General features: G+C 45.7%; 1 protein-coding gene across 1 annotated transcript; it reads left to right on the forward strand.

Moving 5' to 3' along the window:
- Positions 1–660: 660 nt before the first annotated feature.
- On the forward strand, positions 661–22,025 carry LOC142570698 (endothelin-converting enzyme 1-like). Its single transcript, XM_075679046.1, has 3 exons — positions 661–747; positions 12,892–13,182; positions 21,102–22,025. Exons 1-3 carry the CDS (start codon positions 661–663, stop codon positions 21,213–21,215), a joined length of 492 nt encoding a protein of 163 aa, XP_075535161.1. The 3' UTR covers positions 21,216–22,025.
- The last annotated feature ends 1,302 nt before the right edge of the window (positions 22,026–23,327 follow it).

The following is a 23,327-nucleotide window of genomic DNA, read 5'->3' on the forward strand; positions in this document are numbered from 1 at the left end:
GTACAGCTGAGACCGTCTTTGGTTGCCGATAACTCAGCTTCTGCTGAACGCATTGAAGTACTTTTTGCGGCAACGTGGTTCGGAAATAGCCTATCTTCACTTCAGATGCATTTCTCCACTTCGAGAAAAAGCGGTTCAGGGCCCCTTTAAAGAATCCCAGGTAGACAAAATTTCAGGAGTCCTCCACTTCGGCGTGACTTATAACGACATCGTTGTCTTGGGCATGTAAAACCCCATAACTTAAATATTTTATATATCGCGAGACAACAAATGCGCCATAGAAGTTTCAAAATGTTACATTTGATAAGAAATGACAAAACATTTTTTATAACTGACTAATGAGCAAAAATGTTTAATGTATCACGGGCGTCCAACGCGTGATACTGATTGGGCTGTTCTTTTGCGTCTGGCTATCGTTGACGTTCGTCTTTTTGGCTACGCACTTTCTATATCACTATAATGGTGTTAGCTGACACGACTTCGAAATGCAACTTTATGTGCGCGCAGGACTTCCTCACCTCGTGGAGGAAAACTCTGGAAGCTATGCGGCCGCACCTGATTCTCCCCGATGGCTACGCGGACGTATATTGCCTCAACCCGCTCTGGCACGGTGTACGCTTCAGCGCCGACACGGACACGCTGCTCATATCCGTGCACGACATGTTTATGCCGTACTTCCACCACTCGGCGCCTAGGGCCATCAACTACGCCGGCCTGGGAGCACTCATCGCCCGAGGTTTAATGCAGGTGCGAAAAGGGGCAAGTAAAATTCATGCCTACAGGTGCAGTTTCCTAACGCGCTCATGCATTTCTGGTACGTTCATACAGTAGTTTTCAAGCACTCTAGAGTATTCTGACAGCCTGCTTTATAATCGCTTCATAGAAATCCAGCGCTCCGAAAGGAGTCTGTCGTTTTTTTAGAGCGCCGCGCTCCAGCTGGAAGCGCTCTGATGCGCAATCATCGTCAGCGTTGGAGCACTACCCTGACAAGGCCAAGTATGGGCCACGAGGCAGCTGCGCTTGGAGAGGCGGCAGGTGCACACTATGTTTATGAGCCACATTTCTATACAACAGAAGAAGAGCTGACGGACTTCGCTTCTGGAGTGCGACTGGTCATGAGCGCGGCTGGCAGTTAACCTCGGGCACGCTGAGTGATGCTCCAATCTAGAGTGTAGTCCACAATCCGAGTGGGAGCACCATAGGCACATGCCCAACCTACCATTAGCGTATACATACCTTCAGCTGCGTGGAAGCTTTGGCAACTTTGTTCCTTCAAATAAGAAACAAATACGCATGTGTGTAGAACACATTACATATCTTTCTCGTGGTATGCAGAGCACCCTAGTTTCTCTGCGGTTTGTACACCATAATTGATCTTCCCTTCTTTCACACTGAGATTTTCGGAACCAGATGCAGCGTACCATAAATGTGAGCATAAGGGGGCATTAGCAATCAGTATTAGTCAGTAACTTCTGTAATTTGTAATAAACTTCAAGAACAGGTAACATTTGTCTTGGTCTTGTAATCGTTTGGTGCTCTATATTCTAGGTATGGAAAATGTATAACTGTGTATTCACGACATGGTACTGCATTCTGAAGAAGCTGCGGTAAACAACAACACAGGAAAACCCATTCCCAGTACCAGGTAAAGGTAAAACCAGATTTCTATTGTAGGAAAGAATAGTATGTAGTGTAATGATATTGCTGCTTGCTTTAGAGAGCTCTGCAGGCATTTTGGTGAGGCAGCTAAAATTGAAGTACAATACCACGGCCAGCACAAAAACTACCTGATTTTCCTTCTTTCCAAGCGCTTCCTCTATTTTCATCGAGTTCGACGAGCTTTAACATTTCTGCTCTCTCAGACAAAGCACCTCGAGCGTGTCATTCCGGTTGCCTTCTGGCAAAGGGCTTCAACCGGGCAACATGGGACACTTCGTCTTCGATGAGCATCGGCCACTTGAAGTGACACTATTCTGTAGTTCACCTCACTGGGACCATCAAGGACAAGAAACGGTCCGGTATAGTTTTTAGCAGCTTTTGCAACAAACCATGTTTGCGTGCTGGAGCCCACAATAGCATGCGTCGCCGGGTAAATAACTAACGTGTCTGTGTTGAATGTGATAGCTTGCTTTGAGTCGTCTCGTGAGACTAGCGTACACAAACAAGCCGGCGGGCCTCTTCTGCTCGACGCAGTTTCCGCGATAGAGTACAGTCATCATGAATTGTAAAAGAAATCCGATTGTCCAGCTTATAACGGCGCCGGTGAGCACGAGAGGCGGATAGAGCTGTAGCCAGTGGTTCTTTGTTTCGCGTTGTTGGAATCATAGGTTAAGAACAGCAATACCTCGGCGAAGCTTGTGTGATGCGAAGCGACGTACATGAACAGCATGTTGATCAGTTTTTGTCAAACCTTTGGTTTCAGCGTGATAAGCTGCTCAGCGCGTCAAGTTTGTGGCATACAAACTGAGTAGTTCTTTTGCAGCATTGGCTATGAAATGGCGAGCACGGTCTAGGGCATAAAGTGAGAAAGCTTGTGGGTGGTGGTGGGCGTGAGTGCTGCCATCTCGCACGAATGGGTCAGGTAGTCAGCGCGCACGATTATCTATCGGTTGTCTTCTGAAGGACGTGAGAATTGCTCAACGATGTCTACGCCAACTTCTTTAACAGGGTTAATGGAAGGCTTCACTCGCTGTGGGTGACCGACTGGAGCTCAGGTGGCTCGCTCGTGCCTCTGGCGCTGAATACAATTGGTCACATAAATCAGTCGCTTTGCGTATGCGAAGCCAGTAATATCGTTCTTTGGTGTGATGAAGTGTTTGCGTGGTTATCAGGCAAAACGAGGCAGCGTTGTTGTGCGTGCCACCTGTACTCAAGTGGAACAAGTCTATATATAGTGGAACAAGTTATATATATATATATATATATATATATATATATATATATATATATATATATATATATATATATATATATATATATATATATATATATATATATATATATATATATCGAGTACAGCTCGAGCCATATCTGTTTAAAGAAACGAAAAACTTTCAGCATGCTACACTTTACTTACCGTAAATTCGGCTTAAATCTGGGTCGCCACTGCCACAAGCTGCGTCTCTGTCGCGCGGGCCGGAGAAGTGGTTCTCGTAAGATACTTCGCAGGTGTCCTTTGCACCCCAATTATGACGTCCTCGGTGCCGTCGTGCCATTGGATAAGCATAACTTTTTAAAGCCAGTCTGGGTATTCTACGGACTGGCTTTATGGTGGACGCGACGTGGGAATCCTATTTGTTTATTACTCTTGCTAGTTTTTTTTCGCGAAGGTAGGTCGACATTCCTTGATTACGAATATAGATCAATACTACATTCTTCGTAACCTTCTTGAAAAAAAATATTAATCTGTATTTCAATAAATATGGTATTACGCCAAATAGATGTTTGAATATAGGCTTGAGAACCAAGAGAAGAAACTGGGTGCCCGTTTTGGGAAGGTTCCTTTTTTAAAGGAAACCATTTCGGACGCAAAAATTGCCTTCAGCTGTAGGCTCCTGCGTTATCTTTAAAAGAGCTTTCAAACTTGGGTATTTGCGGTGCTCCGTGGCAAAACTCAAGCCACCAGTAAAGTCAGGTGGCAGGGAAGGTATGAGGTCATAGTTGGCAGCTCCACAACCCGTCTTGCGTAGTGGCCGGCGTTCTAGGAAGGCAATCTACGTACGTCAGCAAGTGTCGGCAGCCACTCTTGCAGGAAACTGTAAATGTATAGTCTAGTAGAGGAACGACCCATCGTGGAAGGTCACCATATGGGTCACGAAGGCGACCAACCAGCCCAGAGAACGGTTATTTGTGACGATGGTCAACGGGTGACCACTGGCGAAACCACGGCGAAGACTACTGCTAGGCATTCCTGTTCGGTCTGAGCATTTCGGCGGTTCGTTCGCGGGCTTGCGGATGCTTACGTGCATATTACACAAACGTATCTCGTTACAGTACATTACAGGGTTTGTACCCGCCATTCGAGAGGTGAATTTTCTCGTAATTACGCAGCTAATATTTGGGCACATCGATACCTCTTCTCCGACAGAGATTCACTCAGGCGTATGGAACGTCGGCGTCGATGCCTGTCTTCAACACTTTCCGACCAATGAACACGTCATGGCTAACGCAAGATGGTCCTTAGAAAGCTGCTATATATATATATATATATATATATATATATATATATATATATATATATATATATATATATATATATATATATATATATATATATATATATATATATATACGTTTCTGTAATATGCACGTAAGCATCCGCAAGCCCGCGAACGAACCGCCGAAATTATGAGCAGAGCCCGAGAAGCTGCGAAGCTCTTTTACAGACTGACGCCGTTCGAATGAGTCAACGGCCACCGTCTTTTGTGGATAAGGTCTAATGCTAGGCTTACGGATAAGATTCCAACAACGTACCGTGCTCGCCAAAAGGACACTTTATGGAATTTATGACTAGACCAGCGTTCTTTTTTCAATTGAGCACAAATCCAGACGTGTGCCATGTTCATGAAATATACGTCCATGGATTACGACGTCATGAAGGAGCCCATATAAATCTCCGATTTCACACCTCGCAAAACAGTGCGAATCAATGTTTAGAATATCCAGCGCGCAGTGTATAATCACAATGGCATCACGTTCAATTCGTAGTCATCAGGTGTAAAGAATGCATGCGCAGATACTGGTCAATAGCCGGATCTCAAGTAAACAGAATAGGAAGCTGAATGAATACAGTCTAGGCATCATCAAATTGCGGCATTGTATAGCAGTATTTTTGATAACAGAATTTAATCAGTGATTAGCAACGCAGAATCTCCACGTGCCATCGTTGTTCTTCAGAAGGATGACCGGAGTGATCCAGGGACTCTCGGAATCTTCAAGTAATCCGTTTGCCAGTATATGCCGCAATTGCTCGTCGATAAGTTTCTGCTCGCACTGTGAAACTCTGTAAGGTTCCTGCCGCATTTTATGCGCTTACGTAGTGTTGATTCTATGACGCATTCGAGATGCCCGAATCGAAAACGTTCTGCTGCTTAATTTGGAAAGCAATACTGCTCGAGGTTTCCGCTCTTGGCCGTCTTCCCGGAGAATCCACCATTGACCTATAGCGTGACCTATGTGTGGCGTCATACCAGCTCTGGAAAAGCGGCCCCCCAACTCGGCTCGTCGCGTTCGCCCCAGCGAATCCTCCATGCTGCAGCTGCGCGCCGCTGCCGCGATGGGCGCTCGCTGTACGTGACGTCATGCCAGCTGTGGAAAAGCGGCCCCCCAACTCGGCTCGTCGCGATCGTCCCAGCGAATCCTCCACGGTATGACGGATGGTGTGTATAGGGTGAAGCTGCAACGATGTGCTGCAGCTAAAAAGCGTCGGCGTGCGGAAGAAACGGATGAAGAGTGGGAACAACGTTTAGCTAAACGGCGTGCATATTATGCAGCCAGGCGAATGCGTTCAGCATCTCTTGATCTGGGTGCATCTACAAGTATCATGCATGCTCTCAATGCTGGCGCGACTATGGCAACACCTGATCGTTCGACAGCAAGCCTTATGGATGCTTTAAATGGCGACGAGACTGCATCAACACGTTAGATGAGCAGTCTGGAACTCTACAACCTGAACAGAAGATTGCTTTCGCAATCCACTAGGCTTAGCCAAGCTAAGCCTATGCCTATTTTTTCGTACACTTCCTAGTGCTTCGAGAGGATATCCAGAAATGTGTGACGTCCGTTTGTGCTAGGCAACTTGCTGATCTTTTCAATAAGTTGACAGTCGTCAAAGTGGAGCTCGGCTTTCTCGCGTGCAGCCACAACACGTACACACATCATCGCGGAGGTTTCCCACTAGGACTGCAGACAACCTCAAAAGTAGCAGACTTCGTCGACCATGCATACGCACTGCGTCCTTCATCTACCGACACGACGCAACGAGGAAGCAAACGCTTCTTTTTCGTACGCCTCAAATTAATCGGCTTAATCCTGGCGTCAAACAAGGCAAAGCCGTTGCTGGGAGAATAAGCTGAGCGCATACTGCAGAAAATGCGGGGATAACTTTGTCCTCGGAGACAACAAAGACGTATTTGCTGCAAGAATTCTGAAAGAGCTCAGTCAGAAAACTGCCGTGGATCGAAAGCTTCCCACTTCCGCATTCAACTGTTTCACCACACTGCCGGAACAGGTGAATCCCCAAAATAACATCGTTTTTAAGTTTCGCAATAACCGCAAATTATGTGGCAAACACTCTACGAAACAAAAAAGGTGCAAACGCTAAGAGGACACAGCGTGTCACCACTCCTACGGAACGTGATAGCACTGTTTCAGGAAAACATTTCCGTCGATGTGGTGGATTTATTCTACTCTATCCCTCACAAGGCCCTGTTTACTGCCGTCCGAGAGTGTATAGAAAAAACGAACGCATTTCCTTTCAGAACAATGCGGGAATCTCCATTTACGATTTTTTAACCCTTATAGAGTTTTACTTGCAATCGACTTTTATAACATTTGACCAGCAGTTTTTTCTGCAGAAAGCCGGCATTTGTATAGGATCCTGTGTGGCGCCAGTATTGTGTAATATTTTTCAGCCACAAATGGATCAAGTTTTACATCAGGTTTTACCGGCTAGGCACGTTTTTAAAGTTTTTAGATGCGTGGATGATTTTTCGATATGTTTTACTAAGGACGTAATTTTGAACTTCGAAGGGAATGTGCATGATATTTTATCCATATTCCGACAACATGGAAATGGCTTGCATTTCGCCATTGAAGTGCCTGAGGAGAACGACTTACAGTTTCTAGATATAAATATTGAGTTTTGTGCGGATCGCGTTTGTTGGGCATATGCACCTCGTGCAAAGAAAGGGCTTCTGCCATACGACTCCGCCCATTCGAAATTAATAAAACGGGGGATAGCTTCACTCTGCCTGAAATCCGCCCTCGGAAAACCGTGCACTCACAAGGTGCACCTTAGCTTCCAGACACAATTGACCAGGCTGTCTTCAGCTGGATTTCCTGACTTGATTGTGATGGCAGTCGCTAAAAGCCTGCTACAAAAAATGAAGAGTGCGGCTGTGAGAGCTGGGGAAGATCCCCGTCGAGATGAGGTGGTGAGGCCTGTGGTGGTGCCCTATGTACACAAGATGGCCCACAATTTAAAGAAGGTTGCTAGCAGGCATGGGGTGCCGCTTGTGTTTTCAGCCCCCCAAAAGCTAGGAAGCCTTTGTTCTTGTATCGAAAAACTACGAGACGATAAAAATGGATGCGCACCAAGCATGCGCGACCGTTTATGAAGTGCACCGAAAACGTCGTGTACGAAATCTCCCTCTCATGCGGCCGCTCCTACGTAGGGCAAACTGGGCGCTGCGTTAACGACCGAATTAGGGAACATGAAAGAAATGTAGAGCAAGATAAAGAAGCGCCAAACATTCCCAAGCACATTAAGTCCTAACCCGCCGTGGTTGCTCAGTGGCTATGGTGGTGGGCTGCTGTGCACGAGGTCGCGGGATCCAATCCCGGCCACGGCGGCCGCATTTCGATGGGGGCGAAATGCGAAAACACCCGTGTGCTTAGATTTAGGTGCACGTTAAAGAACCCCAGGTGGTCAAAATTTCCGGAGTCCTCCACTACGGCGTGCCTCATAATCAGAAAGTGGTTTTGGCACGTAAAACCCCAAATATTATTATTATTATTACATTAAGTCCTGCCAGTCACGCTCTTGTGAGCCATGTTTTGCAGGGGCGCGTATTCTGGCAGAAAGTAAAGATCAAATAGCTCGGGAAGTGATTGAAGCTTTCTTTATCGAAAAGAAAGGAAGCATGTGCGTCAGCGACCCGTCAATATCTTTATATATGGCTGAAAAGAAATATTTAACCAGTTCGCTTCCATATCAATCTTGATGTGATTGTGGTCCTTGCGTCTAAGACGGGTATATAAGTGTGTGGGGTGCCTCCGAATAAAAGCAGTTGTAAGTGGCGCTCTGTCCCGTCTCCTTCCTTGTGGCGTGTGTGTTTTCGCGCCTAGTACCCAAGATGAATATATAGAGCGGTCGGTTAAAAAGCGGGAAGGACGTGGCCAGTGATTTATACCGAAACGAAGGGTGGCGGTTGCGAAATTGTGCGATGTGGCCCGTAATACCGCAGCTGCAGTACACAGGAACAGGTCCAGACCCACGCGGCCGTTCGACGTAATGACTCAAGTCAGAAGGGACTGGATAGAAGTTTCGATCTTAATGGCACCGCGTAACGTGTCGGCGGTTGTTGAGAAAAGGAAGCGGAGCGCAAACGTATTCCACCGTTTGAGGGCCGCTGCAGGTATCCGAGTTCGGATCGTACAGCAGAAGGCAATCGGCGTCTGTTAAGTTAACCGATAGTAGCGACGGGGATAGGGTTGGAGCTTTTCTTTCTTTAACACATGCGCATATAAAGTCACGCGGCCATGGAAAATTTACAGACACCGAAGCAATGTTTCCTCTGCAATCTCTCGTAAGTTCGACGAAAGATGGTCAGTCGAGATTGCGTTTGCACTAGCCACTGTCGCAACGCTAGATCAACGGCCTAATGTTAACACGACAGCCTTAAGGGCCCCGTGTCGCAGCGTATATGGCTTCGGCATCCTGCGTCCAGCGTCGGCTGTCGTCTCGGCAAAGATCATTTCAAACCACGCATACCAAACCACGCAGGCCCTCCATGTAGCGCAAGCAAGTTCATAAAATAATTGAATTTCTCAAGGTAAAATACGCCGAAAAATTATAAAGTAGAACTTGGGCACAACAGTCAGACATGATAGCGTTCGATTTTAATTTGAATATACGAGAAAACATAATTCTGTTACGCGGAAAATCAAAACACAAATGCCTTTTCTAGCGTTTCTAGCTTTCATAAAGCGGCTATGGCCTCCGAGATGTGCACATACCGGCGCGCGCAAATCTCGAAGGCCATACAGCAGCAGATCCGGTTTGTTGCAACACCTGCCGCTCGACTCCGCCGAATCGCGGCCCACGCAAGAGGCCGCGTTTCTACCAGGGAGCTCACCTTCGTGCATAGCTTTCGCCGCCAGCGTTCCCTGGTAAACATTACGGTTACATAAGCTGTAGTTGCCGTGATACGTGATAACCAGTCGGGAACAATTGAATGCTATGGCGTTACGCCCTCAAAGGCGAAACTTAAACGTCCTCCAATATTCGGTGTGTTCTCAAGTGTACTGGTTAGAATGTTTGGAACTCTCATAGTCTGCGTGAGGCATTGCACTTGGTCATATATTAATGTGCGGAGGAGTCAAATTAATCAGGGGGGACTTCAAAGCCACGTAACCAGCCTTCGCTAGCCAGCTCTACGCGATGGCATCCCTACGGTTTTCATAAATCTCTGGGCTGCCTAGTGAGCCCAACATGCGGCCTTGAGCTCCGTAGACTCACATGACGGTGCTTCTTTTCTGGCAGGTATTGCTAGACAGGCACTTGTTCGAGTGGTTTTCCAAACGCCGTGTGCACATTTTCACCCGATACGATCGCTTAAATTCGGACGTTCATTGCAACTTTTCGATACATTTATCGCCTGCGCAAGAACGTGCGTCATGCTGCAGGCGCACGACGCTGTCGCACCCCTTGTGTTTTCGCAAGAACGTGCGCCCAACGCGGCTATTGTCACGTGTTGCGCCTGCTTGTTCTGCCGTAAATTTTATCCCGCGAAGCCCCTCTTCGTTCTTCCCGTGCTCGCTGAAACAATGTAACGATTCCTTTCGCTTCCTTCAATTTTTTTTTTTTGCTAATCAACCATTGCGGGCCTACCGGTCTTGGTGATAACGCGGGTGGAGGCCACTCGTACAAATACTCAAGCGCGAAAAGGCACCGCATTAGAACGGCGTCGTTACATTATCTTGGCCACGATTCCGCATCTGACCTGAGTAAGAATAGCATTGGCTCTCACATCTCCCATTCCAATAGCGTCGATTCTCATCCCGTGGAGGGACTGAACGTACCCTGATATGTCAGTATTTATGCCAGTACTGAAACACACCTTGAAAAAAGAATCGATGTCGTTTACAAAGCGCACTGGATCGGCGCTCTTATAAAAGGTTTATTGGTCGCTTGTCCTTTCTAACAGATGGGCTTCGACTCAGTTCATCACGTTTGAGTACCTCTTTAAGCACTATACAATACTGCAGCCCGCAGTATTATGAAAGGAAGTAATTTCTTCAGCCAGGAAATATTTGTTAAACTGCGGATACAGGTGCAAGAAAGTAGATTATTGTAAGTCGATGTAGTAATTATCATACATTTTATTATTATTATATTATATTATTATTATTATTATATATGTAACATTAAGTGTAGCTACAGCTCTACAAAACCATACGCAAAACTAGCTCGGCCACGAGCTTCACACAGTGGAGCTTGGATGATCTGACTGAAAGTTTAACGACAGTATCTAACCAAGCCGCAGATACATTGAGACATCCCGAAAAATTCAGGAGCTGTTCCACCCTGTGGAGGGGGGGGGGGACCAGCGAAGCTGGTATGGTGGTATTATAAATTTTGTTCGTATAGAGTTTTCTTGCTGTGTAATTATACATGCAGTTATGTATATGTCATTTAAGCGAATACATAAAAAATATCAGGCGCGCACTACTTCACACACTTCGTCATACTTACACAGGGCTACTGCCGAACGACATTTATGACGACGCCCTAAAGACGCAGGTGTTGTCGACGCCACTGCGACGGAGCGCCGTTTATACGCAGGTGGCCGTTGAACCAACCCTCGACGCTAGGGACGATATGCGCTGAACGGGGGTTTCTATAGATGAAGCGCCAAAAGTGACTGCACACAGGAAGAAATACAGACAGGACAAGACAATAAGACCGGAGAATCTTCCTGTGTGCCGTCACTTTTGCGCTTCATCTATTGAAAGCTATGCACCAACTAGCCCCACAACGTGTTTTACTGCTGAACGGACCCGCCGTGGTTGCTCAGTGGCTATGGTGTTGGGCTGCTGAGCACGAGGTCGCGGGATCGAATCCCGGCCACGGCGGCCGCATTTCGATGGGGGCGAAATGCGAAAACACCCGTGTGCTTAGATTTAGGTGCACGTTGAAGAACCCCAGGTGGTCAAAATTTCCGGAGTCCTCCACTACGGCGTGCCTCATAATCAGAAAGTGGTTTTGGCACGTAAAACCCCAAATATTATTATTACTGCTGAACGGGGGCGCACTCCAAAGGCGTGCACGAAAGAAAACACGCTTGTTTGCAATTAGCGATTGAGCATACTTCCTAGTTAATTACCTGAATAAACCATGGAAGCGCTAGAGTATTATTCTAGCAGACAAACATGCGGCTGTCAGTTTCCCTCCCGCAGAAGCCAATGTATTGACGGCAGGCGAGAATTCCGAAATATTTACAACTTCACTTTGAGCTACGTAATTAGGAAAAGTAAATCAAACTCAGCGTAGTGTTAGAGTAGTCTTAGCGGCTAATTGAGAGAATTTGTTTCGGGATAGTCTGGATAAAAGAAGAGTTACAGCCGTTTTCTGTGACAATACTCCCTCTGTAGATGGCAATGTATTTGGCAGCAGACTGCAATTTTGTAACATTTACTACTTCGCTGTCAGATAATTGCGAAAAGCAAATTAAACCGCATAATAATAGATTCGCCTTAGCGGCAAATTTCAGCATCATTTTTTCCGAGATAGCTACAGTACATTGAGAGCTACAGAGCATTGGCGAGAACGTTGGCTTCCGCAAGACGTTTTCTGTTCGCCGCCACGAATTTTCCGGAAGATCGTCATCGAGAGTTTCGCTCTAAATTCAGACAGAGCAGGCTTTTCATTTGTACTATTTGAATCATTACTGAATTCATTTTGGAGAAGCAATCACTGATTCCTATAGTTTAGCAACGATCGCACACCGTAATTTTCAAACCTCTGTTAACGAGCCGTAAAACAAATATTTCTTCCAGAAGAGTCGAAAAAATATTTCATTTGACTTTGTATTAGGTGAGTGTCAGTGTAGGGCTTACAAACTGTTCCTCATGTAGTGCACTTTTTTGTTTTGATCCCTTAGCGTGTCATCACAAATCTTAGCTATGCGCAGCAAGCACTGTCCGCATTCAAACCCAGTCACCTAATGCTAATTTGTAGGTGCATAATTGCTATGAATTGTCAAGGTTCATGCATGACAACATAGTCGTTGATGGATCGCCAGAAGTTCTAGTGAAAAATACATTACTATACGTGGATACTGCAGCTGTTCATGTCCCGATTCCTTGAATCCACAGTTGTCCGCCGGTGTTTTTGTTGTTGTTGAGGATGGAAAAGCATCAAATAGCCCATCGAACGAAGAAGCCAGCGGTGTCTGTAACAGCGAACGAACGATCGCTAACTTCCCATTGGCTGCGACGCCAGCGCCACGAGCTCGCGAAGTGCGCTCGTGCTGCTATGTACCGTTCGTACCGCTACGGAGCTCTCGTACGAGCCCTCGTACCGTAGCGCTCGTGCCGCGATGGGGTGTGACGCATCGTCGACGGCCGCAACCCGGGCAGTAGCGAAGCGTGGCCGTCCATGTCAGTGCACCGCAGGCGAAGTAGGGAGCCGAGGAACGCAGCTTAACGAGCGAAGAGACAGGCAACGAAATCTTACTATCGTCAACTCCCCCAATACACGGCGGGCGGAAGGAGCATTAACGCAAACATTACTCGCAGCGCAGAACTCGAAAGACCGCTCAGCGGCGTTGGACAGTAACGGTTTCACATTGAGAAGTCATGAGAAGTGCTTAGGTGTCGTCCGTTTTTTTTTGTTTTCACTTTGCTAATTAAAGGTAATCTCATCATGGTTATCACTGCAAACCGCAGATCTTCGACCCATACGGGCCGGAAGGGGCACTGGACAAGTGGTCCGATCAGTCTCGGAAGGCGTACGCGCACGTGCACAGCTGCCTGAACTCGACGTACGGCAGGAGCTGGTTGGCGCATATGCGGAGACGCCAGTTCGGCGACACGGCGCCTATACGCTCGCTGTACCGAGCGTTCCGGCCCTCGCAAACGAAGGGGCGGCAGCTGAACAGTCTGCGGGAATTCGACCCGCAGCAAACGTTTTTCATCGCATTCTGTCACGCCCACTGCGTCAATGATCCCAAGGACCAGGTGCGGCATTACCTTTTTTCCATACACATATTCATGTACCACGGTTGTCAAGCAAACATTGCACTGACGAATGTTAAATAAGGCGCTTTATTTACGGAAATGCCAATAATAAGAGCCACATGATTTCTTTATTGATGGCCTTATGGACAGATGCAGAAATAGCTTTGTATAATCGCGACTTCAACAGGAATTCCTAGGGGAAATAGCCCGTCGGAAAACGACCCAATATTCTTTCGCCTGCACTCCAAATGAGGGTCAAGTGATCCACAAAAGCCAAGACGGCCTCACTATTTCATCTTCTGTAACGAAATTGGTTAAGTTAGATTCAATAAAGCGTGATAAAATATAAAGTAGATATCCAGAGCAATTTATGTTTTCTCTTTACTAGAAAAGTAGCTTCTCTCTAAGCAAAACTCGATTACGTGGGGCTCCCAAAATAAAACAAGGGCACCAACTATATCCCGCTATGGACAGGCCTAGCGGTAAACTCTGATAATAGAGAATTTTAGTGCGTCCGGTATTACGACAAGCGCGGACAGTTTGGAGGATTAGCGGGGGCGTAAACGTGAGCGGCAAGATTCGTGGCGCCAGCTGGTGGTGCAAAGCTCAGCCACACAAACACAGAGCCAATTACTATACTCTGCTTTGCTGCTGGTGTAAATTTTCGACAGCAGGTAATGGTATTCACATTTACGCCGCTGCGAAAATTTGCAGCAGCAGCAAAGTAGAATACGGTAGGTTACGGCAATTTTAGCTCTGTGTTTGTGTGGTTAAGCTCTACGCCACCAGGCGGCTGCACCGCTCACCTTTACGCCACGGCCATCCGGTAATCCGCCCATACCAACCCCGTTTACCGGAACAGCGTACACACTAAAAGTATCTATTGGCTAAATATTCCTAGTACCTCAACTGCGATACATTATACCGGCAGCTCCGCAACATCAAAGTCTATGGGCAGTCAATACAGGATGGCGCAAGGCAAGCAGAATAAGTCAAGAAAATGCACAATTAAAGGAACTGTTCCTTTGTGCAATTCATTTTTGTGGGGCTTCGGTACGATTAGACCATCAAATAGCGACTGCAAGAAGCGCTCTTATCCACTACTACAATGGAAGTCGCCAGCCTAATTAATTGCGCCGGGATTGGAGGAACTTACGCGGAGAGTGTAGATTTCGTCACCCGTAAACAATAAATATGAATCCAGTGTGTGGCAGTAGATGCAAGGATGCATTAGCAATCTGCTTAGCAGATTAGATTGCACGCTTTACCAAGTCGCAGCTAAGCGGCAACAATTATAATGAACGTGAACTTGCAAGGTGCAGGTTTAGGAATAGGCAGAAGACAAAGGTAATGTTCGATAGTGCCGGACGACAGTGTTCTTCATTTGTAGTCGACCTACTTATGTTGAGAGAAAGCCAGCTTATCCAGGTAAAATTATCAAAAATGTCCCGGACGCAAAACTTGAATTTTGGCAATGCCGTCCCACGCGAGAGCGAAATGATAAGAGTTGGAGGAGAAGAGGAAACGCGAAGGAGAAATTCGTTAGAAGATTCGCTGTAACTTGATTACAGGCAATGAACTATTGTGAGCAGTTGTTCGAAACCAATCGTAAGTAAAAAAAGATATTGGTGTTTTGTGTTCTAAGACCGCGATCTGGTTGAGAGGCCCGCTGTAGTAGGGTGCTCCGGTATAATTTTTACCTCCCTGGATCCTTTAAGACACACCAACTGCACGGTAGATGGGCGTTCTTGGATTTCTCCCTCACAGAAATCCGGGATTCGATCCCGCAACCTTGCGCCGCCCGGCAGCGCAGTGCCATAACCGCTAAAGCGCCACAGCGATTTCCTAATTTTGGTCGCCTGCAGTTATGTTCCCGTCTGAACATGCTCTAGTGGCATACCTACTACATATAATGAAAAAAATAAAGTACAAAATTAGCTGAACAGTGCGAGACCTGATGGATTTTATTTTTTTTATGGTAGCTTTCGGCAGCGCCTTATGTGGACGGGAATTATATCCCTTTCACGAAGCTTCCTCCATCATACGAATTACCACATATTAGGTCTGACAACAAACTTATTCTCCACAGATGTGTAAATAACGAGTCCAATATGATTCTTCTGCAGAGCGGCGTGCTGATTTCCATTTAAATTTCGTATAAAGGAATTATTTTGCATGAAGTTTAGCTGCTTGGCACACTTTTATGCATTACTTGCAAGTTCCGTCCAATATAAGAACGCGAACTGGGTTTCATGTGCGGTCCGTTCTATAAAGATATGTCGGTTCCACTGCGACGGATAGGCAGCGCCATCTGCTACAAATACGGTGAACACCGTCTTCTGGCTGTAGCCGTGACCGTTCCGTACTGTACTGTACAACCAAGAAAACGCAGCCCTGTTCTATCGCAATCTTATTAACTGGACACCGGTACTTTGCTATTTGCTATACCGCGCATCGAAACAAGCACTTCAGCGAGATACTTACGGCAGTCAGTGAGGGGCGTTAATGGGCTGACTATTCCGTCCTTGCACCCCTTCAACTCTTTCTGCACCACAGTGTATGCTGTCCGTCGGCGCTCCTCCACTTTTTTTCAGCACCTGCCATGGTTATTTAGCGGATATGATGGTCTTCTAAGCACGAGGTCGCGGGATTAAATTCCGGCCACGGCGGCCGCATTTCTATGGGGCGAAATGAGAACACCCGTGTACTTAGATTTAGCTGCACGTTGAAGAACGCTATGTGGTCAAAATTTCAGGTCCAAATTTTCATGTGGCCCAAATATGTGCCTTTGGGCTTTCACTTGATCGGGTATGCGGCTGCGCAAAGCCAGAAAATGTGTCCGATGTCTTCTGTGCCACCTCCTCATCTCGAGCAGACGACTCTGTGACGGAGCGTCATCCGTATTGGTCGGCTCTTTCTTAGTTTTATAAACGCCCGTTCGATTGCCATGTCTTAGGTGAGTGCGGCTCCGGCTCGCTTGCAAATCAGCACTCCTCTTCTGAGGCCGTTTGGAAAAAAGAAAAGGGGAGGGGGAAGAGGCTCGTTTACGGGTGTGTGCCTATTTCTCTACTTTTAGCCTTTTGTTCTCTTAGCTCGAGCTTGAAATACTCAAGGTGCTGCCATATGGGTGCAATATGCCTAGAAAGAAGATGGACAGTTATTGGAGCAAGCTGAACTGCCACCATGAGTCGTTGCCGATGCAGCCTTCGTGTCCAGGAATCCCTTATACTTTTTCTTGATTGGACGGTCTATGATGCATAATGAAATGCATGCTATGAAGTATCATTACTTTCTTATATATGTACGCATTTTGAACTATGGAGCGGACAGCACGGAGACCAATTTTAGTGTCTGTGTCCTCTAGAGCAATGTAATACATCATGGAATTAGTTTCACCTCTACAGTTAACGAAGCAGATGGGGAACACTGTAAAGATTATGATCGTAGAATGGATGTGCCCATAGGGAGACACTGTAACTTGTTTTATAGTTCGAGATCCTGAATGGAGGAAGACATTCGAATAAAAATTCATTGACGATTTAGCTGTATATGCAGGAGACATACGTCAGCATTATGTTGCAGGCCTTTGAGGTCCCGTATTCATGATTTTAACCGCATTCAACACATTGCAAGGTGTTGCTCGGGAACTCAGTCGGCACATGTCCTGCCTCTTAGATGAGCAACACACAACTGAGTATGATGCGGAGCAGACCACCATTACTTGCAATATATATATATATATATATATATATATATATATATATATATATATATATATATATATATATATATATAAACGAGGAGAAAGGGGCTTAACCGAGGGGCCCGATTTTTATTAGTCATATCATGAGAAGCCAACAAACACCTACACCAAGGACAACATCAGGGAAATTACTTTGTTCTTGATAAATGCAATGAAGAAACGATAAATTAATGGAAAATAAAGTGGATGAAGAAACAACTAGCCGCAGGTGGGAACCGAACCCACAACCTTCGCATTTCGCATGCGATGCTCTACCAATTTTTTAATAATGGTACATAGTAATAATAACAGCGCCGCGGTATTTCAATTTGTAGAGCATCGCACGCGAAATATATATATATATATATATATATATATATATATATATATATATATATATATATATATATATATATATATATATATATATATATATATATACACATAGAGAGAAGAGTGTAGAATAGCTGTGTCTTACCAGTACTCACGTACAGGGCAGAAACCTGGAGGCTTATGAAAAGGGTTCTACCTAAATTGAGGACGACGCAACGCGCTGTGGAAAGAAGAATGATAGGTGTAACATTAAGGGATAAGAAAAGAGCAGATTGGGTGAGGGAACAAACGCGAGTTAATGACATCTTAGTTGAAAGCAAGAAAAAGAAATTGGCATGGGCAGGACAAGTAATGAGGAGGGAAGATAACCGATGGTCATTAAGGGTTACGGACAGGATTCCAAGGGAATGGAAGCGTAGCAGGGGCGGCAGAAAGTTAGGTGGGCGGATGAGATTAAGAAGTTTGCAGGGACGACGTGGCCACAATTATTACATGACCGGGAGAGTTGGAGAAGTATGGGAGAGGCCTTTTTCCTGCAGTGGGTGTAACCAGGCTGATGATAATGATGATGACCGAGAGAGAGAGAGTATAATGTAGTTGCGGGTGACGTTCAGCATAGCAAGAACGGTGTGTCGGTCTAGTTTGTGAGGTAGTACGCGAATCGCTTTATTGGCTCCGCTAGACTCGATACGCTCCTCTACATGGCCAATAGCTTGGCGTAGCGTTCGAGAAGCTCTGCTTCTGCCTGCGTCGGTAGTCTTGTAATGACTCTCAGGGACTCGTTGGGCAGCGACTCAAGCTTGCTGCACAGTTATTTGGTAATATCGGCTCCTATGCATGCATAGATCACTTTAGATGGGGCTACGCGCTGATCGTGCGCATGACGCCCGTGCATATTCCTGCAACGGCGTGTGCCAGTCTGTTTGGTTATGTGCAACACGCGTTCTCAGATGCGTTTTCCTTAACCACAATTTCATATTTTCTTTCCCATTAAAAAAATTGGGCTCTGGTTCTTGTAATTAAGTATTAGGTGCAATTTCTCGCTCCTTGTTGAAGAACCATTGATAAATATGAATTAGCAGTTGAGAGCGGCGACCTCAGTTCTATGACTTAAGTATTGCGTAGGAGAAGATGACCTGTGTGAACAGCAGATATGGCCCCTACCGCCCACAATGTGAACTTTAGACAGATTCAAGCATGTCTGGTGCAGCGCTGACTGCATGCCAGTATACGAGCCTTGGCAGGACGGCCAAGAAAATGGTAAAGCTCGCTCAAACGATGATGGTGGCAAGGCCGACGCTATTTTTTCGAAGTGTGGCTGCTTTTCCCATTACTGCTGTGGTCACGTGCACTCGTCTCTAGGAAATATGCAAGCAATCCGCCGAACACGACCTCCACTTCTTCTGCAATCAGCTGGACCAACTCTCCTGCCCCCGGTTTTCTGGCCGGTGCTTGCGACTAAATACTGCATGCCGCGACTTCCTTCGCGTTCAGTCTCGCGCGTCAGCTGGTGCCCCCGTTGAGAGCTAATGTGGAGAAGTTGCGGCCGTAAGCTCGAGCGAGTAAGACGCAGTCTGTGCTATAAACAATGAAATGGTTACCTTTGCGCTCGGACACCTATGGGCCTAGGTTGGTTGGAAATTGACGTCGCTGTAACGGAGACTAGGAAAGGGGCACGTGAGATCGATGCGACGTGGATAGAAACCATCTAACAGGTTTAACGTTATTTCTTTTTCAAAAGAATGGCAATGCCTTGGGCGGTAGCAAATAAAAATCATGCAGCGCGCGGAGAGGTTTTTAGTCATCAGAATGGTAGTGCAAGGCTGTCGTGATTAGTGTCCCAAAGGGACAAAGTGTATTCGATCTTGGGAAAGAAAGAGTTTATGTAGTCGTAGATATATTAGAATCGAAGAGAAACTATTGTGGTGGTGAAAACCAAGCTATTCTGGTGATGACTTCACCCTTTCCCCGAAGAAGATGGAAATTGTGCGCTAAAGCCATGTCATTCTAAACGAATCAAGTATTTTACTTTAGTGTCATCTTAATATTCGTGAAACCGTGAGGCTCATATCCTCTTCAGTAAAAGAAAAGCAGTAAGGAAATTATGATGACACTTGGTTTTACGTGTAAGAAATTCCCCAGAGATTGTGCACAAATACGCGAACACACACGACTAAAGTCATCGAGAAAGACGTCTTCGTCTAAAAATAATACGGAAGAGATGCGTGTTATGGGACGTTTTTTTTTTCAGCTTCTACGGCAACATTGTTATTAAATCCGCCAGCGATTTCCAACCATTAGGCACACCGCCTTTTACTACGATGGTATAGAGTACCAGAACACAACCGTCCAGAGGATACCAATGCGAGGCATCCACCGTACTGATTTCAGGGGATGAACTGTATCGAGCGTTAGAAAACAATTTCGCACTTTCTTGTATGTGTCTTTCCAATCGGAGGATTAGAGTTATTCACTCGTTTATGAAAAAATGTGAGCTTTTTTTTCTATGCGTGCGTATCCGTCAAAGGATGTTGCACCTTTTCCAATTCAAAAAATAAATGAGCCAACCCTTGAAGTCAACGTGTTCACCAAAGGCTGCCTCAGTGTAACAAATCATATTTAAATGCTGCAGCACTGAGGCTAATGATGAGGATCGGCAAGCGTAGGGTGTCCTGCATATGTGCACCGCTTATGTTCGTTTATTTGAGACTCGTATCTCTTGTTGAAGCCGATTATGCCGGTCAAATCTTCGGTTACATAAAATGTTACAAGGGATGCGAAAGCATTCGAGTCCCTTTAGAGAAATGTTTTTTTTTTCCACGCGTGCCTAGACCACACAAGCCATCGCTTACGTCCTACGTGTGCCACGGTAAGGCCGAGTCAAAACGCGCCAAGAGTCTCAACGCGACCTGACTTGCGCTATGACGCACGCATTAGGCACATCTTCAATCAGCCAGTAGCGTGGAGCCTTCGTGGCGTTGGGGAAGCGGGCTCGTCTTCACCCACACCGAAATTTACGAAATATTATATTCAAGGCTACTGATTCAACTTGTGTAGAGAAAATTCATCGATAGATTTGACATTAGTCATAGCGTTTTCGGTGTGTACTTTTTTTTTACTTTCCGCCGTTGGTCATTTTTGGTAAGATTGCTCGGTGGCGACGCCGCCGACGCCAGACATTCGCGTAATGGGGCACATAACGCTTTCGCAATAAAACGGCGAAAAGGCGAAACGTCCAATTCATAAGCAGACTATCTTTGGCGTTTCATATTAAAAAGTGAAGCTGTCAGTGTGTCTCTTATCGGTGAGTTGTAAATTATTTTTTTTTTCACTCATTGACGACAACATCTGAGAACGTATGCTGCCGGTTTTGCCAGTGTTTTGCTGCCCTCATGAATGGCAACGCAGCTCTATATTGTAATAGCTCGCATAGTGTCACATTTCGTCATCCTCCGGTACAGATTTCTATACTACTCCGCTCCTACTATGTCGGTTAAGTTAAAAAAATATTGACGGGGTTTGACGTCCTGAAACAACGATCTGCTTCTGAGGCACGACGTAGTAGGCATCTCCGGAATAGTTCGGACCACCTGGGGTTCTTGAGCGTGTACCTAGATCTAATTACACGGGTATTTTCGAATTCTCCCCACCCCAATAAAATGCCGCCGCCGTAGGCGGGATTCGATCCCGCGACTCCGTGCTCAGCAACGCAGCACCATAGCCACTAAGCGACCACGGTATGTACTATCTCGGTCGTCCTCGCAGTAAAAAATAGCATCAGCAGGCCGACTAACCTACAGCTCCTGCTGCGTGAACGCATAAGTGATGAAGTGTTCCCTCGCAGGCTGCCAGGGATCGGTGCAACGTTCCTCTGCGCAACCTGGTCGACTTCTCGTTCGTCTTCAAGTGCCCGCTCGGTGCGCCAATGAATCCACGTTACAAGTGCAACATATGGTGAAGAGGCATCTGCGGTTTCAGGAGAGCACCTTGTCCCTTCTTTAATTCGGCTCTCTTCATTTCCTCTGCAAGAACGATTGTCTTGATACATTTTCCGTGGGGGGATTGAGAACTATTGTGCTTGTTTTGTTTATTCTTATGGGTCAGTTTTTACCGTCATCTTTGTGTCATTTGTTTAAGGTTATTGTATGCTTATTCATAATGCGCGTTGCCATAGGAATTGCTCAAATACAGCAGCAATGGCAAGGACGTTGTAGCTCCTTCTTACAGAAATTTATTATCGCAATTTTTAATCATTATTTTCTCAGGTAAGTTATCAACGCAATTACTTTAAACATCCGAACCTCTTGCAGATTCAAGTTGTGCAGCAGAAGATAGCTTTTCCTTGAAAGTAATGTGTGTGGCCATTTGGGCATGGTGTAGAATTGTAGTCAGAATGGGGATTGAAATCAAAAGTGTTTACAAAACTTATTCATCCTGTGACTGTCGTTGACACTATTTGTTGCTTTCTATGTACATCATATTCACTTTATGAGTACAAGACATAAATGAAGCCTTGAGCTACGTATTTCTGCTAGAATGACGCTATTTTTCAAAAGGCTTTGGACTGTCTCAAAAAGTAATGTCGTAATCTATATGTAAGCTCTTCGTGTTCTCTGGTACCTTCGGGGACTTATTTTCTCTACGTTAATACACCAGTTAGCATGAAGAAAAACGCTTTTCTTCTGTTTTGATTCGGATGCTGTAATAAATGTCTACATGTTCGCGCGTTCTATCTTCTATGTGCGTGTTCTACTAGGATCCAAAGAACTAGAGGCCTAAGGAATGCAAGATTACAGTTATGGTACAATTAGTATTACTTATTCTGCTGTTGTGATAAATAGTAAAAATCAATCTTAGATATTCTGCTTGCCTAGCCAAAAATTTTATATTGGGTAATGAAGACTACCAAGATAATTGCCGGCGCCGGAGTATTTTCTATATATCATTGTGAACGTTCGTCGATTTATGCAAACGAACATTTCAAAAGTAGGAAATCACGGCTCTTGGCCGAGGGATCAAAACGTAAGATCTTAATGCACGCGCACAAAAAACGCAGTTGCGAATAAAAAAATGGGCCCTAGATAATTGGTGCGAGCCGTACTGTTGTTTAAGCCGTTTATAACAGACAGATATGCGTTCTCCGTGAATAAAGCCATGCCTATTGCTGAATTGATTTTTGATCTGTTGTAAACACCCTACATGACCCGCCCTGGTTGCTCAGTGGCTATGGTGTTAGGCTGGTGAGCACGATGCCGTGGGATCGAATCCCGGCCACGGCGGCCGCATATCGATGGAGGCGAAATGCGAAAACACCCGTGTACTTACATTTAGGCGCACGTTAAAGCACCCCAGGTGGTCGAAATTTTCGGAGTCCTCCCCTACAGCGTGCCTCATAATCAGAAAGTGGTTTTGGCACGTAAAACCCCATAATTTAAACAATTTGCACGTCCGTAAAGGCAACGCACTTTTTGACCTCAGCCCTACACCAACGCACTTATCAGCAGTAATATGACGTTGCTCATCGAAAGAGAAACACTACTAGTAGGCTGCTTAGCAAGACGTAGCAGAGAAGTGCCAGATAAATCATTTAGACAAGTCAAGAAATAAAACTAAACTTAGCACCAGTAGCTCTTAAGTGTTATCAGGCATACTTAGAATGGAATTCTTTAGTGTCTGAACAGCGGCGTGCGCATCATGGGCGAGTTCGCACACTTTCATTTATCAGACTCACATTTTTACAACTCGTGTCTCTAAAGAACAATTTCACCCCCACTCTGAACTATTAGGCCACTATCACACGCATCGTTCCCTCGTGTCCGTCTTGAAACGTCTGGCGCGTGCGTCACGTGCCAGTCCCTTCTTGACATCTCGGGCTTTCAGACGCTTTATTAGACCACACTGCATTTGGGATGGGCGCATATTTGCTTCAAGATACCACTAAAGCGTGTGAAGGCCTATAACGTTATAGAACAAAAAACAATATACAAAAACCATATGACGCTTGAGGGTTACATCAGTGCAGTCTTGACTTACATATTATGGGAACTCCAACATTGGAGCCATCAGTCGA

The sequence above is a fragment of the Dermacentor variabilis genome, chromosome 2, assembly GCF_050947875.1.
Source record: "Dermacentor variabilis isolate Ectoservices chromosome 2, ASM5094787v1, whole genome shotgun sequence".
Taxonomy (NCBI): domain Eukaryota; kingdom Metazoa; phylum Arthropoda; class Arachnida; order Ixodida; family Ixodidae; genus Dermacentor; species Dermacentor variabilis.

What these genes read in the sequence shown, in the direction of transcription:
- LOC142570698 (XM_075679046.1), top strand. Translation starts at nt 661, where the DNA reads ATGTTTATGCCGTACTTCCACCACTCGGCGCCTAGGGCCATCAACTAC. An exon ending in TCGCCCGAGGTTTAATGCAG is followed by an intron (nt 748 to 12,891) that starts GTGCGAAAAGGG and finishes TGCAAACCGCAG; the next exon opens with ATCTTCGACCCATACGGGCC. An exon ending in TCAATGATCCCAAGGACCAG is followed by an intron (nt 13,183 to 21,101) that starts GTGCGGCATTAC and finishes GTTCCCTCGCAG; the next exon opens with GCTGCCAGGGATCGGTGCAA.